A 16,417-nucleotide genomic window follows, 5' to 3' on the forward strand; every position below is an offset into this window, starting at 1 on the left:
GTATATTTTAGCAATTCCATTTACTTTTGATACTTAAGTATATTTAGAACCAAAGACTTTTAGACTTTTACTCAAGTAGTATTTTACTGGGTGACTTTTTCATTTTCTATTAAGGTATCTTTACTTTTACTCAAGTATGAGAAATTGGGTACTTTTTTCCACCACTGAGGATTAATCTTGGGGAGAGAGGGTTAGCTCTGGGTTAAGTCGGTCACTATAAAACCCTTTCGCCTCTGTGACAGCCAGCAGACAGCTGGGTCCAAAAACGAACAGTTAAGTGGGTGTCATAAATCCCCAGTAATAAGGGTCTCTGAGATGACTGCAGTGCTGCTGCTGCCTCCTGGGGATGAGGGAGGGGAAGCCCTGGATGAGATGCTGGGTGCATTGGGTGGAGGGGAGACAGAGGAAGGGAGAGTGAGAGGGAGGTGGAGAGAGACACAGGGAATGAGAGAGGAGGTATGGATAAGATACACGAGGGAAGGAGACGAGAGGAAGGAGAAAGGGGGAGGAGACCAGGGGAAGTGGTCAGGGAGAGTGAGAGGAAAAGGGAAGGAAGACAGAGGTTGAGAGAGATTGGGGTGGGAGAAGACAGGCGGGAGCCAGTGGGAGGGAGACAGTGGGTGGGTGGGCGGTTATGAGAGGCAGAGGGAGAGGGAATGTCCACAGCAGCCTGGTTCGGAGGTCAGAGGGGGGACAGCTACTGTTTACAGGCTCCAAACAGGTCCATCACCACGACAGCCCAGGGCTCACACACCATCAAACACTCCTGCCTCGCAAACACACATTCCTCACATGTTCACCTGGGCCTGGGCAGCCACAGCTTTAAATGTATACCAATAATTGTATTTTAGGCCTGCAGTTTAGGGATCCAGGGTAAGAGGTAGTTCTTCTCAGAGAAGTGATGGATTTCCCAGGGCAGTGATATTGCTATCTGTTTTTGTATTCCCTGGATTGACTTGTGGAAAATTTTGAGGATTGCAGACTGCATTCTCTGAGGAGATTGAATCTATAAATCAAAACATATCTACAGTATGGCATTGGGAAAAAGTTAATGAATCACATTTCTATTAAATGGACTTCCGTTGACTTTAGTTATATTTTATAAATATAAACGCAACATGCAACAATTTATACGATTTTACTGATTTACAATTCATATAAGAAAATCAGTCAATTGAAATACATAAATTAGGCCCTAATCTATGGATTTCACATGACTGGGAATACAGATATGCATCTGTTGGTCATGTATACCTTAAAAAAAAAAGGTACGGCTTGGATTAAAAAAAAAAGTCAGTATCTGGTGAGACCACAATTTGCCTCATGCAGCACAACATCTCCTTGGCATAGAGTTGATCAGGCTGTTGATTGTGGCCTGTGGAATGTCCCACTCCCCTTCAATGGCAGTACGACGTTGCTGGATATTTGTATTTTGTATTTATTAGGGATCCCCATTAGCTGCTGCCATAGGAACAGCTACTCTTCCTGAGGTCCAAACACATTAAAGCACTTACATTACAAATAAAACAAGAGACAAAACAGTACATACATTATTACACCACTACATATCTACAATACACAATGTACAATAAAAACAACAACGATTGTGATCACTACATCCTATGGATTTGGACAGTGCTTTATAACACATTTCTGCAGCATTAGTAAAGATGTGATCAATACACGTTGATGATTTCATTCCTGTGCTGTTTGTAACTACCCTACTAGGTTGACTGACAACCTGAACCAGGTTGCAGGCACTGGTAACAGTTTGATGTTTTTTCTTGAGTGGGCAGCTTGATGAAAGCCAGTCAATATTTAAATCACCCAGAAAATATACTTCTCTGTTGACATCACATACATTATCAAGCATTTCACACATATTATCCAGATACTGACTGTTAGCACTTCCCACAAGAATGGGCTTAAGGTGAGGCAGGTGAACCTGTACCATATTACTTCAACAGTATTTAACATGAGATCGTCTCTAAGCTTTACAGGAATGTGGTTCTGAATGTAGACCGCAACACCGCCCCCGTTGGTATTTCTGTCTTTTTGGTAGATGTTATAACCATGTATTTCTACCACTATTATCAAAGGTATTATCTAAGTGAGTTTCAGAGATAGTCAGAATATGAATGTTATCTGCTACAAGCAAGTTATTGACTTCATGGACCTTGTTTCCTAGGCTACGTATGTTAATATGGGCTATTTTTAGCAGTTTTCTGGGTTGCTTGATTGCTTTTAATGCTTTACTGGGAAGCTTATCAGAAGTAGACTTTCTAATGTTATTTATATTGGAGCTGCACACAGTGGACTTCCTACTAGGGCACACCTCAGTGCTAACAGTGTAACTCTGGTTCATAGGCACATGATTACTGCATACAATAGCTGTAGGATCAACGGAGGTATTCAGAGCAGTTAGTGGGACATTAATTAAGTTACTTACATTGGGTCTGCAAAAGCCACTGGGATAATGTACATTACATGCAGCATTATGACGACTCATTGTCACAATGGTAGGTATTAACTGAGCTGGTCTTGGCTCATTGATAAGTCATTGTCTCAATGCAGCCTTGAAATGTGAGGAGACAAAATGATTTGGATGGACTATAGAGTATCTTTCGTTTCCAGAAGGTGTCAAAGTTATCTATAAAAGTGATTCCAACAGAGCTACAGTAATCTTTTAGCCAGATGTGTAATTCCAGTAGCCTGCTGAATCTTTCACACCCACAGCCCAAAAATGGTACTGGACCTGAAATGTTTGTCTGCTTTTTGGAATCTTTCAATGCTAGAATCAGTTCTTTAAAATCAATGTTCAGAAGTCCATTTCCGAGCTTGCCCTCCTGATGTTGTTTGACCCCAAATGGACTACGACATCGTCGGCTCCCGGCATCTGTCGTAGAACAGTCGGAAGCAACCTTGTAATGTCCTGTACTTGTGCTCCTGGGTAGCACAGGGTTTTTGCACTGGAAACCAATTTGTTTCTCACCATAGAGCTGCCGATGATGACAGCTGGTGAAACCGGGGAGGACCGGCCGTTCTTTCACCTCAAGCGGTTTAGAAGACCCTTCGAGGACCGAAGGGCGTTGGGGCCCAATGGAATCGAGCCGGCTGTAGTGTCCATCGTGGATGGGCTGATCTCTCAGGCAGTCTCAAGGTCTGATGAGGGTGGGAGCCATCGGAGAGGGAGAAAGAACAGAGGACAAAGATGCAGGTAACTCCAGATCCGATGGTGAATCGGAAGTCCCTAAGGAAGAAGATGCCGGAACCTCTGGATCCGTGTCCGTTAACATCTCCATGGAAAATGAAATATCTCCATGGCTGGTTGGTTTGGCCGAGAACAGGAACATCCACCAAGTCATCCAGGAGCATCCTACTAGCTCCGTTCTCCAGGGAAGGGGGAGACCCCTTCGGGGAGGGATCCCTGCAGAGTGGAGGCCAGTCGGCTGTGGAGAGCCTACCCGGCGGCCACACTTCCACCAGATCAGAGCGGCGTCCGGCTACTGGGGTAGAAGAAAAATAAAAAGTAGGTGGGCGTGGATTTCCCAGTAGCATATGTAGGTTCACTACTTGTTTGCTAAGTAGTCCACTGCAAGCTAACAGTTGCTACATTGAAAGTCCAGGCGGTCCACATTTTCCCGAAATAAAGCAAAGTAGACACAGCTCCATTTCAGACTGCCAAGCTAGCTAGGCTACAGGCTAGCTAGGCTAGCTGGGCTTCCGTGTCTCTCTACTTGACTTGCTATTGGCGGGAATTAGAACGCACTGTCGTACAAGTCAATCCAGAGCATCACAAACATGGTCAATGGGTGACATGTCTGGTGAGTAATGCAGGTCATTTTCAGCTTCCAGGAATTGTGTACAGATCCTTGCAGCATGAGGCTGTGCATTATCATGCTGAAACATTAGGTGATGGAGACGGATGAATGGCACGACAATGGGCATAAGGATCTCGTCACTGTATCTCTGTGCATTGAAATTGCCATCAATTAAATGCAATTGTGTTCACTGTCCGTAGCTTATGTCTGCCCATACCATAACCCCAACGCCACCATGGGGAACTCTGTTCACAACGTTGACATCAGCAAACCGCTCGCACACACAACATCATACACGTGGTCTGCGGTTGTGAGGCCAGTTGGACGTACTGCCAAACTCTCTAAAACGACGTTGGAGGCGGCTTATGGTAAACAACTCTGGCAACAACTCTGATGGACATTCCTGCAGTCAGCATGACAATTACACGCTCCATCAAAACTTGAGACATCAGTGGCATTGTGTTGTGTGACAAAAAATGCACATTTTAGAGTGGATGGATTGTGATGGAAAAGGAGAAATGCTCACTAACAGGGATGTAAACTAAAATTTGTGCACAAAATTTGAGAGAAATAATATTTTGGGAATATTGAAAATGTCTGAGAACTTTTGTTTCAGCTCATGAAACACTTTGCATGTTGCGTTTATATTTTTGTTCAGTATACTTTAACTGCTTTTGGTAAACTAAGTAGTTCATTTGAGACCCACTGCTGTGCTTTAGCAGTCTTTTCCACTGACCTGCATAGGCAGCGGAGTCTACGTATGTGTCCTTTACTGTGCATGCTTTTATGTGTGTTTCTGTGTTTGTGTGTGTATGTACGTGCCTGAGTGGGCAGTGTCTACATAGTGAATCAGGCTGAAATCTGCTTTTACCTCCACCCCATCATAGTCGTCGTCAAACAGAGTGCAGTACTGCGGCAGACCCAGCTGACTGAGCCACTTGGAGATGGCTAGGTGCTTCATGCTGCCAGCCTACCGCCAGGCCAGCCTCTCCCTCTCCTGGGGCCTCTGTCACCTGAGGAGAGGACCAGGAACAGCATCACCATTATTACCCAATCAGGATGGCTGCTACATCTGTTTGTAGTGAAGAACAAAGAGGCAAACCAGTCATCAAAACCACATTAAAGGAACCAACAGCAGATGATGTCATCCGCTTTCATTTTTACTCTGCATAATGGGGAATATACAGTGTAGCACTATTGGCCGACTCACAGCCTGAAGACCCTGCCATGAACAAATAATTGAGCTGTCAGTTCACACACTTTTCTCATATGAGAAAAAAGCTTTCCTCAATGTTCAGAATGGTTAGAAATGTGTGAAAACAGAAATAAGGGTTTAATAAGATACTTATCAAACATTATCTAAAACATTGTCATCAGTTTCAAAAAAAAAATTCTGTAATATAGGGATTACGTGTTAAACAATACAACTTTAATAACTTGGCAAAGAACGAGAGATGGCCATTGGAGAGAGGCCATTATAGTTATTACTTGGGCTTGCCAGCCAGGTGAAGGCCAGTCTGGTCAACTCTCAGGCAGAGAAGTGCTTTGTCAAGTGTTCTCTATGCCAGCTGAAGTGTCCTCTTCCCACCGCTCAGCTCAGCCAGACACACTCCATCACAACCAGGCTCACTCTGACTGACCAGCATCACAGCAACACTAAATGAGAGGTGGCGTGTATATCAAGTTGGACAACAGACAACTTTAGCTTAAAGCACTGCTAGTCTTTACTGTATATGAATCATATTGTAGCTGTATCATTGCTTGATGAGAATTCTTGCTGTTACAGGAGGCATCATATTGAAATATTCCTTTGCTCTCTCCACTCCAACCAATGGAAACTTGTGCCAAACTCCTGCAGAGTGCAGCCCTCTCCAGACTATAATAGGGCCTCTCTCTACATACTCAAACAATGCTCTATAAAGTGGAGATGGAGGCTCATAGCATGGGTCATAAACCCTGAAGGGGACAATGAGGTGGTAAAGTTGTAGTTAGTTAATCCAACCTGCAGTGTGTTCCCCCAGCTGAGCCCACTGACTGGGATGGTGCTCCTGGGGTGAAGCAATCAGCAGAGTAAAACAGGGGCAGGTTCATCCCCCATTCATCTCAATCATGTATGTCAATGTCAGACAGAACACACAGTGAGACGCATTGCGTCTTCACAACCCTGGGATGGAATAGCTGAGTAGGCTCTTCCCTGGAATTGTTGACACTGGGGAAGCATCCAATGGTGTCACACACTCTCTCATTACCATCATTATAGTCATGCTGTTTTACAGAAACACACAGAAAATGGAGTTGGATTGTAATACACAACGTCTGTTGGTACAACATGTCACTTGTTTAACAATTCCATAAACTACTGTTTGCAGTTGCATAACACATGGAAAGCAGCATTTTTGAATCAGTGGCTAAACAGAGGAGTAAAATAAAAAAACAAAGCTCGGTCAAGAATACATCAATTGATGGCCAGTAATATAATTAGTAATGACGTTGCTTATTCATCTACGATGGCAAAGTTACACCCTACCACTGACACCCATCGCCACTCAACCATAACTAATGAGGAACCACCATATGATTGACAAAGGTATTAGCGCTGTTGCCCTAGACATGACATCCACATCAGAATGATCCAATTCCCTTAAGAGCCACTGAGTGGTTGGTGCAGTAGGTGTCATCAGGTCCTCTCTGCCTCCTCAATCACGCTAAGTGATTTTTACATTCACATGTACATTTGAGTAATTTAGCAGACGCCCTTATCCAAAGCGATTTACAGTAGAGTGAATACATTTTCAAATGTTTTCGATGCTGCGTACGTACATATGTGAAGTCATGTGTCCTGAGGGTCCCCACCTGACTGGCTTGCTGAGGATTCACTTTCTCAGTGAATAAGAGTAATAAAAGCCTAGTTCACAAATGTTGTGATTTTTTGGTTTTGTTTCTATATACAGAACCAGAGAAAAGTTTGGACACACCTACTCATTCAAGGGTTTTTCTTTATTTTTACTATGTTCTATATTGTAGAATAATAGTGAAGACATCAAAATTATGAAATAACACACAGTAACAAAAAAAGTGTAAAACAAATTAAGGACTATGATAGTGTGGAGGTAAAAGCAGGAAGCCACCCTTTGCCTGATGGCAGCTTGCACACTCTTGGCATTCCCTCAACCAGCTTCACCTGGAATGCTATTCCAACAGACTTGAAGGAGTTCCCACGTATGCTGAACACTTGTTGGCTGCCTTTCCTTCACTCTGCGGTTCAACTCATCCCAAACCATCTCAATTGGGTTGAGGTCGGGTGATTATGGAGGCCAGGTCATCTGATGCAGCACTCCATCACTCTCCTTCTTGGTCAAATGGCCCTGACACAGCCTGGAGGTGTGTTGGGTCATTGTCCTGTTGAAAAACAAATGATGGTGCCACTAAGATGGGACCAGATGGAATGGCGTATCACTGCAGAATGCTGTGGTAGCCATGCAGGATAAGTGTGCCTTGAATTCAAAGCACCCCCACACCATCACACCTCCTCCTTCATGCATCACGGTGGGAACCACACATGCGGAGATCATTCGTTCATCTACTCTGCATCTCACAAAGACACGGCGGTTGGAACCAAAAATCTCAAATTTGGACTCATCAGACCAAAGGACAGATTTTAACCGGTCTAATGATGTTGAGATGTGTCCGTTACTTAGCATTTATTCGGGCTGCAATTTCTGAGGCTGGTAAGTCTAATGAACTTATCCTCTGCAGCAGAGGTGACTCTGGATCTTCCTTTCCTGTGCCGGTCATCATGAGAGCCAGTTTTATAATAGCACTTGATGGTTTTTGAGACTCCACTTGAAGAATCTTTCGAAGTTCTTGAAACATTCTGTATTGACTGACCTTCATGTCTTAAAGTAATGATGGACTGCCGTTTATCTTTCCTTATTTGAGCTGTTCTTTCCATAATATGGACTTGGTATTTCACCACCCCTAACTGATTGGCTCAAATGCATTAAGAAGGAAGAAAATTCAACAAATTAACTTTTAACAAGGCACACCTTTTAATTGAAATGCATTCCAGGTGACTACTCCAGTAAGCTGGTTGAGAGAATGCCAAAAGTGTGCAAAGCTATCATCAAGGCAAAGGGTGACTACTATGAAGTATAACATTTAATTTATTTAACGCTTTTTTGGTTACTACATGATTCCATATGTATTATTTCATAGTGTTGATGTCTTCACTATCATTCTACAATGTAGAAATTAGTCAAAATAAAATACAAAATATTGAATGAGTAGGTGTGTCCAAACTTTACTGGTACTGTATTTTCCGTCATGATATCTCACAATTATCGTCATCAGAGAGGCTGTCAGAGCAACAGCTCGACCCCTCACAACAGATATTTGATCTGTTTAAAAAAATTATTATGTCAAAATTCTACAAGATGCATAAAAAAATATTTTTGTTTCCCCCCAATATTGGTGATTATAATCCTAATTTCAGTAGATCAGAAAATGTTAAACATATGACACAGAGAAGATAGTTAAAAATATATCAACTCAGCAAAAAAAGAAACGGCCCTTTTCAGGACCCTGTCTTCCAAAAAAGATAATTCGTAAACAATTAATAAACAATTAATGAACCATAAACAATTAATGAACATGCACCTGTGGAATGGTTGTTAAGACAATAACAGCTTACAGACAGTAGGCAATTAAGGTCACAGTTATGAAAACTTAGGACACTAAAGAGGCCTTTCTACTGACTCTGAAAAACACCAAAAGAAAGATGCCCAGGGTCCCTGCTAATCTGCGTGAACGTGCCTTAGGTATGCTGCAAGGAGGCATGAGGACTGCAGATGTCGTCAGGGCAATAAATTGCAATGTCTGTACTGTGAGACGTCTAAGACAGCGCTACAGGGAGACAGGACGGACAGCTGATCGTCCTCGCAGTGGCAGACAACGTGTAACAACAACTGCACAGGATCGGTACATCCGAACATCACACCTGCAGGACAGATACAGGATGGCAACAACAACTAACCAAGTTACACCAGGAATGCACAATCGCTCCATAAGTGCTCAGACTGTCCTCAATAGGCTGAGAGAGGCTGGACTGAGGGCTTGTAGGCCTGTTGTAAGGCAGGTCCTCACCAGACATCACCGGCAACAACGTCCTCTATGGGCACAAACCCACCGTCGCTGGACCAGACAGGATTGGCAAAACTGCTCTTCTCTGATGTGTCTGGGTCTCACCTGGGGTGATGGTCGGATTCGCGTTTATCGTCGAAGGAATGAGCGTAACACCGAGGCTTAAACTCTAGAGCGGGATCGATTTGGAGGTGGAGGTCCGTCATGGTCTGGGATGGTGTGTCATAGCATCATCGGACTGAGCTTGTTGTCATTGCAGGCAATCTCAACGCTGTGCCTTACAGGGAAGACATCCTCCTCCCTCATGTGGTTCCCTTCCTGCAGGCTCATCCTGACATGACCCTACAGCCTGACAATGCCACCAGCCATATTGCTCGTTCTGTGCGTGATTTCCTGCAAGACAGGAATGTCAGTGTTCTGCCACGGCCAGCGAAGAGCCCGGATCACAATCCCATTGACCATGTCTGGAACCTGTTGGATCAGAGGGTGAGGGCTAGGGCCATTCCCCCCCAGAAGTGTCCGGGAACTTGCAGGTGCCTTGGTGTAAGAGTGGGGTCACATCTCACAGCAAGAACTGGCAAATCTGGTGCAGTCTACGAGGAGGAGATGCACTGCAGTACTTTAATGCAGCTGGTGGCCACAACAAATACTGACTGTTACTTTTGATTTTGACCCTCCCTTTGTTCAGGGACACATTATTCCATTTCTGTTAGTCACATGTCTGTGGAACTTGTTCAGTGTATGTCTCAGTTGTTGAACCTTGTTATATTCTTACAAATATTTACACTTTAAGTTTGCTGAAAATAAACGCAGTTGATAGTGAGAGGACGTTTCTTTTTTTTGATGAGTTTATGTTGTGTCACTACTGTATTACACTAGGGGCTCTATTTTAACAAACCTAACACAATTCGGCTAGTGGCTCAGAATATTCTCCTCCTAGACCATTGTGGATTGATACTACAGTTTAAATAGCATAGGCTTCAATAACGTGATAGCAACAGTAAAATATCTTCGGAGTGTTGACAGTCAACATTGTTGTAATTGGCTTCAAAGAGTAGGCCTATTGGCCTTTAGGCGCTGCACTTCTCCTCAAATAAAAAAAATACTCCTTTAAATTGTACTGTATGTGTGTGGCACGTTCTCAATAAGCAAGATATAGCCTGCAGGCCTACCACTGACATGCCATTATAGGACTGAAACATTTTAATAGCCGATGTTTGGAGGAGAGTGTCTTTGGTAATCGGACAAAAAGGCGCTCTTTGGAAATGCAGATGGATACAAGCCGAATGGAGTATGGACTGCAGCTAGGCCTATATGAATTGTGAATGGAGTATGCACTGCAGATAGGCCTATGTGAATTGTGAATGGAGTATGCACTGCAGGTAGGCCTATGTGAATTGTGAATGGAGTATGCACTGCAGGTAGGCCTATGTGAATTGTGAATGGAGTATGCACTGCAGGTAGGCCTATGTGAATTGTGAATGGAGTATGCACTGCAGGTAGGCCTATGTGAATTGTGAATGGAGTATGCACTGCAGGTAGGCCTATGTGAATTGTGAATGGAGTATGCACTGCAGGTAAGCCTATGTGAATTGTGAATGGAGTATGCACTGCAGGTAGGCCTATATGAATTGTGAATGGAGTATGGACTGCAGGTAGGCCTATGTGAATTGTGAATGGAGTATGCACTGCAGGTAGGCCTATATGAATTGTGAATGGAGTATGGACTGCAGGTAGGCCTATGTGAATTGTGAATGGAGTATGCACTGCAGGTAGGCCTATATGAATTGTGAATGGAGTATGGACTGCAGGTAGGCCTATGTGAATTGTGAATGGAGTATGCACTGCAGGTAGGCCTATGTGAATTGTGAATGGAGTATGCACTGCAGGTAGGCCTATGTGAATTGTGAATGGCGTATGCACTGCAGGTAGGCCTATATGAATTGTGAATGGAGTATGCACTGCAGGTAGGCCTATATGAATTGTGAATGGAGTATGCACTGCAGGTAGGCCTATGTGAATTGTGAATAATGCAATTCGGCAAAAGCCTCACAAGTAGAACATTAGAAATATTTTATGGATAGGCTCCTTGGCTAATGAAAGGCCAGGATAAGAAAGACACCAGATGCATTGTTGTTGAACCAGCTTTCGTTATAGTAGGGTAAGAGTGGCCTTGTTTTTTAATCAAACGAAACGGAAAACAAGCAAATATTACAGGAAAATAACTTGAATGTTTTTCATTGAATGTCAATGGATTTTTTAATCTCTCATTTCATGGCATATAGCCTATATGGAGGGGTTTTTATGCACATACAACATTATAACAGAAGCTGGCTAAAATAATGTAATAGTCTACATAGATAAAAGGGGGATGTTACTGTTTGCTGCTGCCAAATCTTTGAATAAAGCTTAAAGCTTGAGACTGCTTTTTAAATCAGTCTCACGAGCTAAACCCTTTACTGATAAGTCTTGACTACTTGGCGGATGCATTGGGTATGACAAAAAACAACTGCCTTTCAGTAAGAGGATGGGAGGCTACGCTTGTTTATTTAATCAAATGAAACAAATGGGAAAAAAAACATTACATTTTTTATGTTTCTAAATATGAGATTTATGGGCACAAAAACCACATCTCTTATTCTATGTGCATATGTGCAATGTGTGTCACGGCTGGATTAGGCTGCGCTTCCGCTGTCAAAATCCATGCCATAACCCACTGTGTTATCAACAAAAAAAATCTAACTAAACTCTCATTGTTCTATCTATTTCCTCTAATGTCCCGATCACATCGAAGCGTATTTCATTTCATTACTGAGTAAGTCATCTTCATGGAGTCTTGCCCCGCTACTGAACGAACAAGTGTAGTGTCTGTAACACATGATGGAGGAGAGCCTGTCTCTCATTAGAGATTGCGTTTATTTTGGACTTTTAATTCGAGACAGGATAAATATATTGTTTCAGGTAATAATAAAACATGTTTTGTTTTGTTACTTTTTCCTCAACTTGTTTCTCTAATTGCAAGTCAAACTAGCTTATCGATGTGTGCAGAGGGTCCCTGGTAGGGAAGAGGAGAGGGAAGGAAGCTAAACTGGTTGTGCCTAAGTCATGAAACTATTTAGTATTGACTTGTCCACAGATGAATGCAGTCTTTCTGGTGAAAGATAATGACTTCCAACTGGTTTTAAGTACAAACAAAATCATCAGTTGCTGAGAGTTGAAACATAAGCATTCACTATGACTGTAGAATGTGCCAGGTTACACTATGTATGTGACTATAAAGCTGACTGCAAGAATCCTGTGTGGGAATATGTTTTTTATATCCCGTATTAGAATATATTTCCCTAGAGAGGTTCCTTTGAACCACCAATGATGATTAGCATGCCTCTCTCAATTAGAGACAAAGAACAGCTGTAGAACACACACAAGTGTCACAAACTTCAAAATGAGCGGACCAAGTCGCAGCGTGCATTGAGTTACACGTCTTTTTAATACAAAGTGAAACTAGAAACAAAACTTAAAGAAGGTGAAGACTTAGTGCCCAAACACATTAACACAAACAATATCCCACAAAGCAGGTGGGAGATAGGGCTTCCTAAATATGATCCCCAATTAGAGGCAACGATTACCAGCTGCCTCTAATTGGGAATCATACAAAACCACCAACATAGAAATACACATTCTAGAACACCCTGACCTAAACCACTATAGAGACTCCAAGGGCTCTCTATGGTCAGGGCGTGACAGTTGATTGAATTCCTTATCTGATCCCAACTCTGTCAACACGTTGCCTAAGACAATGTTTGTATCTCAGCAGTCAAATCAAATCCAATTTTATTTGTCACATGCTTCTTGAACAACAGGTGTAGACTAACAGTAAAATGCTTACTTATGGTCCCTTACCAACAATGCAGGGAGAAAAATAATAACACGAGGAATAAATACACTATGAGTAATGACGAGGCAAGAGGATAGATAATAAGCAGTAGCAGTGTTCAGCACCCTGAACAGCGTCAATGCAGATAGTCCGGGTAGCTATTTGGTTAACTATTTAGCAGTCTTATAGCTTGGGGATAGAAGCTGTTCAGGGTGCTGTTGGTTCCAGACTTGGTGCACCGTGAGCTCTTGCTGTGTGGTAGCAAAAATAACAGTCTATGACTTGTGTGGCTGGAGTCTTTGATAATTTTTAGGGCCTTGTTCTGATACCGCCTGGTATAGAGTCGTGTATGGCAGGGAGCTCGGCACTAGTGATGTACGGTGGTGGACCGCACACTCTGATCTAACACACTCGATGCTGTCATGGTAATCACCATCCACATGTGCGCACACACACACGCAAGCAGGATGTTTACGTTAATCAACAGTGCTCTTGTGCTGTTTCTCTGCATTGTACCATTCATAGAGGCCTCGCGGGCTTCCACTAGTACAGTACTGTAGACATCTGGCCCTGAGGAATCTGGAGATGTGACCACTGAACAGAACAGACCCATTATTTCAGAAGAGATTCATTATTTTCCTATTTTCTTATTCCCTCCAGATCTCTCCAGATTCTCTCCAGATTCATATTCTCTCCAGATCAACAGAAATGCCAATCTTAACCTGGTATAGTTATTTAGTCTGTATAGAGTTATGGCTGGATAAGAAATTATGTTCATATCCAATGATACTGTCAAGACATGCTGTTGTTGTCCTTATTATCAAACCGAGTTTATCCAAAATATTTGTAGTATTTTACTGGAGGGATATGTGTGTTTGTCTGTGTGTGATTTGGCCCCAGCTCTTAGAAGAAAAGACTCTTCTAAGAGCAATTCTAGTAGAATTGTCTGTTTCATTTCTGCTGAGAACAATAGGTGTCCAGAGTCAGGCTTGTAGCCTCTATGGTAAGGTGTTCCAGCACATCCCCACACAGACAGCTTTGGGAGGGATATTTAGGCCAGCTCTGAATAGAACCATCTGGAGGGACATGAATGGCCTGCACCGAGGCACTAGGATTGGGGCCTCAGTGTATGTTTAGGTCTAGGGAAGGAGTTCAGGAAATGAGGGCCATAGAAAATCCACCCCGACTGGTGTTTCCACCCAACAACAGATGATGTAGAGCAGGGGCCGGCAACAGGCTTGCATGGTAATAATACCAAACAGTGAGGAGCTATCAAATAGTGGCCACTTGCCCAGCTACAGTATATAGCAGTACATGACGCAATACACTGCATCATCAGGTGTGAGTCATTGAAGACATGAAGGGAGGGAATGGAGGGACACTGGACAAAGCATGTTGTCGGAACGGGTACAGTTTTTAAAGTGCTAGGAGAATGTGAACTCAATAATCCTCCAAACTCCACAGTAGCCTGTCTTAAAGTTTGCCTATTAGCAAAAAATTATATTAAAAAACATATATATAGATATACAGTACCAGTCAAAAGTTTGGACACACCTAGGGTTTTTCTTTATTTTTTACTATTTATATATTGTAGAATAACAGTTAAGACATCAAAACTATGAAATAACACACATGGAATCATGTAGTAAGCAAAAAAAGTGCTAAACCAATCAAAATATATTTTATATTTGAGATTCTTCAAAGTAGTCACAATTTGCCTTGATGACAGTTCATTTGTGGAATTTATTTCCTTCTTAATGCGTTTGAGCCAATCAGTTGTGTTGTGACAAGGTAGGGGTGGTATACAGAAACCACTACTAAAGGACACCAATAAGAAGAAGAGACTTGCTTGGGCCAAGAAACACGAGCAATGGACATTAGACCGGTGGAAATCTGTCCTTTGGTCTGATGAGTCCAAATTTTGGTTCCAACCACCATGTCTTTGTGAGACACAGAGTAGGTGTACAGATTATCTCCACATGTGTGGTTCCAACTGTGAAAAATGGAGGAGGAGGTGTGATGGTGTGGGGGTGCTTTGCTGCTGACACTGTCAGTCATTTATTTATAATTCAAGGCACACTTAACCAGCATGGTTACCACAGCATTCCGCAGCAATACGCCTTCTCATCTGGTTTACGCTAAGTGGGACTATCATTTGTTTTTCAACAGGACAATGACCCAACACACCTCCAGGCTGTCTAAGGGCTATTTGACCAAGAAGGAGAGTGATGGAGTGCTGCATCAGATGACCTGACCTCCACAATCACCCGACCTCAACCCAATTGAGATGGTTTCGAATGAGTTGGACCGCAGAGTGAAGGAAAAGCAGCCAACAAGTGCTCAGCATATGTAGGAACTCAAGACTGTTGGAAAAGCATTCCAGGTGAAGCTGGTTGAGGCAATGCCAAGAGTGTGCAAAAGCTGTCAACAAGGGGTGGATACTTTGAAGAATCTAAAATATATTTGGTTTTGTTTAACACTTTTTGGGGTTAAATGTAGAAATTTGACTGGTACTGTAGCCCAAAGCACAGTTCTTAAGTTTCTTGTTACAAATAATTGACTGTACAAAGCTCTACTAAACTGAGCCCATTATATAAGGGGTGATGTCATATCTTTGAATAGACAGTATTGACCAAGAGCCACTTGTCAAGCCTTTAGTCAGGGACTGTACCAGCCAGGTCAGCTGTTATCTCCAACAGTAACCTGATATCAATCAAGGCTGGAGAGATGGAGGGACTTGATTTAGATTTTGGCAGTCATTTAGCATGACCCATTCAGTACTGACACTGAACCTGTCAGAGAGATGTCATCCATGTGCAGTGCACTGTAGAAGATTTACTATCAGCATTATGCAGTTGAGCGTTCTGGTACAAGTCTCCTGAAATCAGTGCACTTGATCTGGAGTTCTGGACATGAAGTACCCAGAACTGGCCATTACCCGTAATCTGCCAGTTCATAGCTCTATGGTAGAGGCTTGTGTAGTAGAGGAACATTTCACAAGGAAGCAGAGCCAAGCGGAGGTGGGTTTTCTCCCTGGAGTGAGTGCCATGCTGAATCACTGTGTGCCTGCCATGCCTGAGCCGTGGTATTAAGGCCAAGACAGCTCACCACATTCTCTGACTTGACTCATCATCTCTGACATGCTGTTAGATAGCGCTGGTATGTCAGGTTTGTAGTGTACTGTAAACACTATTGGAAGACTCTTAAGTCCTGACTGAAGGGGAGGGTTTGCACCCGGCAGTACATATGACTGTGCTGATGAGTTAGGTCTGGAACACTCCGAGCACACTGGCTTCGGATTCCTAACCCCAGCCATTGACATGGTCCCATGTATCACACAGTTAACCATTCAAACACAAATACGATGCATATTTTCCAGTATAGCACCAATGCTAGTACACAAACCCAGACTGTACACCGGAGTAATCTGGGTCAAGTTGTGCTGTGAAAGTCCAAACACTCACATGTTATTTTCCTTTTCAGTTTGGTAACGGGTCCGTCCTCAACTCCACACAGGAAAACTCTGCAACTCTATGTCAATACTGAGGCTGAAGGCCATAGAGGTTCTAAGGGATTACCAAAG

General features: G+C 42.9%; 1 protein-coding gene across 1 annotated transcript in view; it reads right to left on the reverse strand.

Annotated features, from left to right (window-relative positions):
- Positions 1-4,808, reverse strand: part of LOC115144999 (breast cancer anti-estrogen resistance protein 3-like) — an 81,629-nt gene extending 76,821 nt beyond the window's left edge. The window contains exon 1 of the mRNA XM_065003095.1: positions 4,693-4,808. Coding sequence (XP_064859167.1) covers positions 4,693-4,782 — 90 coding nt within the window. The 5' untranslated portion in view covers positions 4,783-4,808. The remainder of the gene's footprint in view (positions 1-4,692) is intronic.
- Between the last annotated feature and the right edge of the window lie 11,609 nt (positions 4,809-16,417).

This window comes from Oncorhynchus nerka, linkage group LG17 (genome assembly GCF_034236695.1).
Source record: "Oncorhynchus nerka isolate Pitt River linkage group LG17, Oner_Uvic_2.0, whole genome shotgun sequence".
In the NCBI taxonomy this organism is placed as follows: domain Eukaryota; kingdom Metazoa; phylum Chordata; class Actinopteri; order Salmoniformes; family Salmonidae; genus Oncorhynchus; species Oncorhynchus nerka.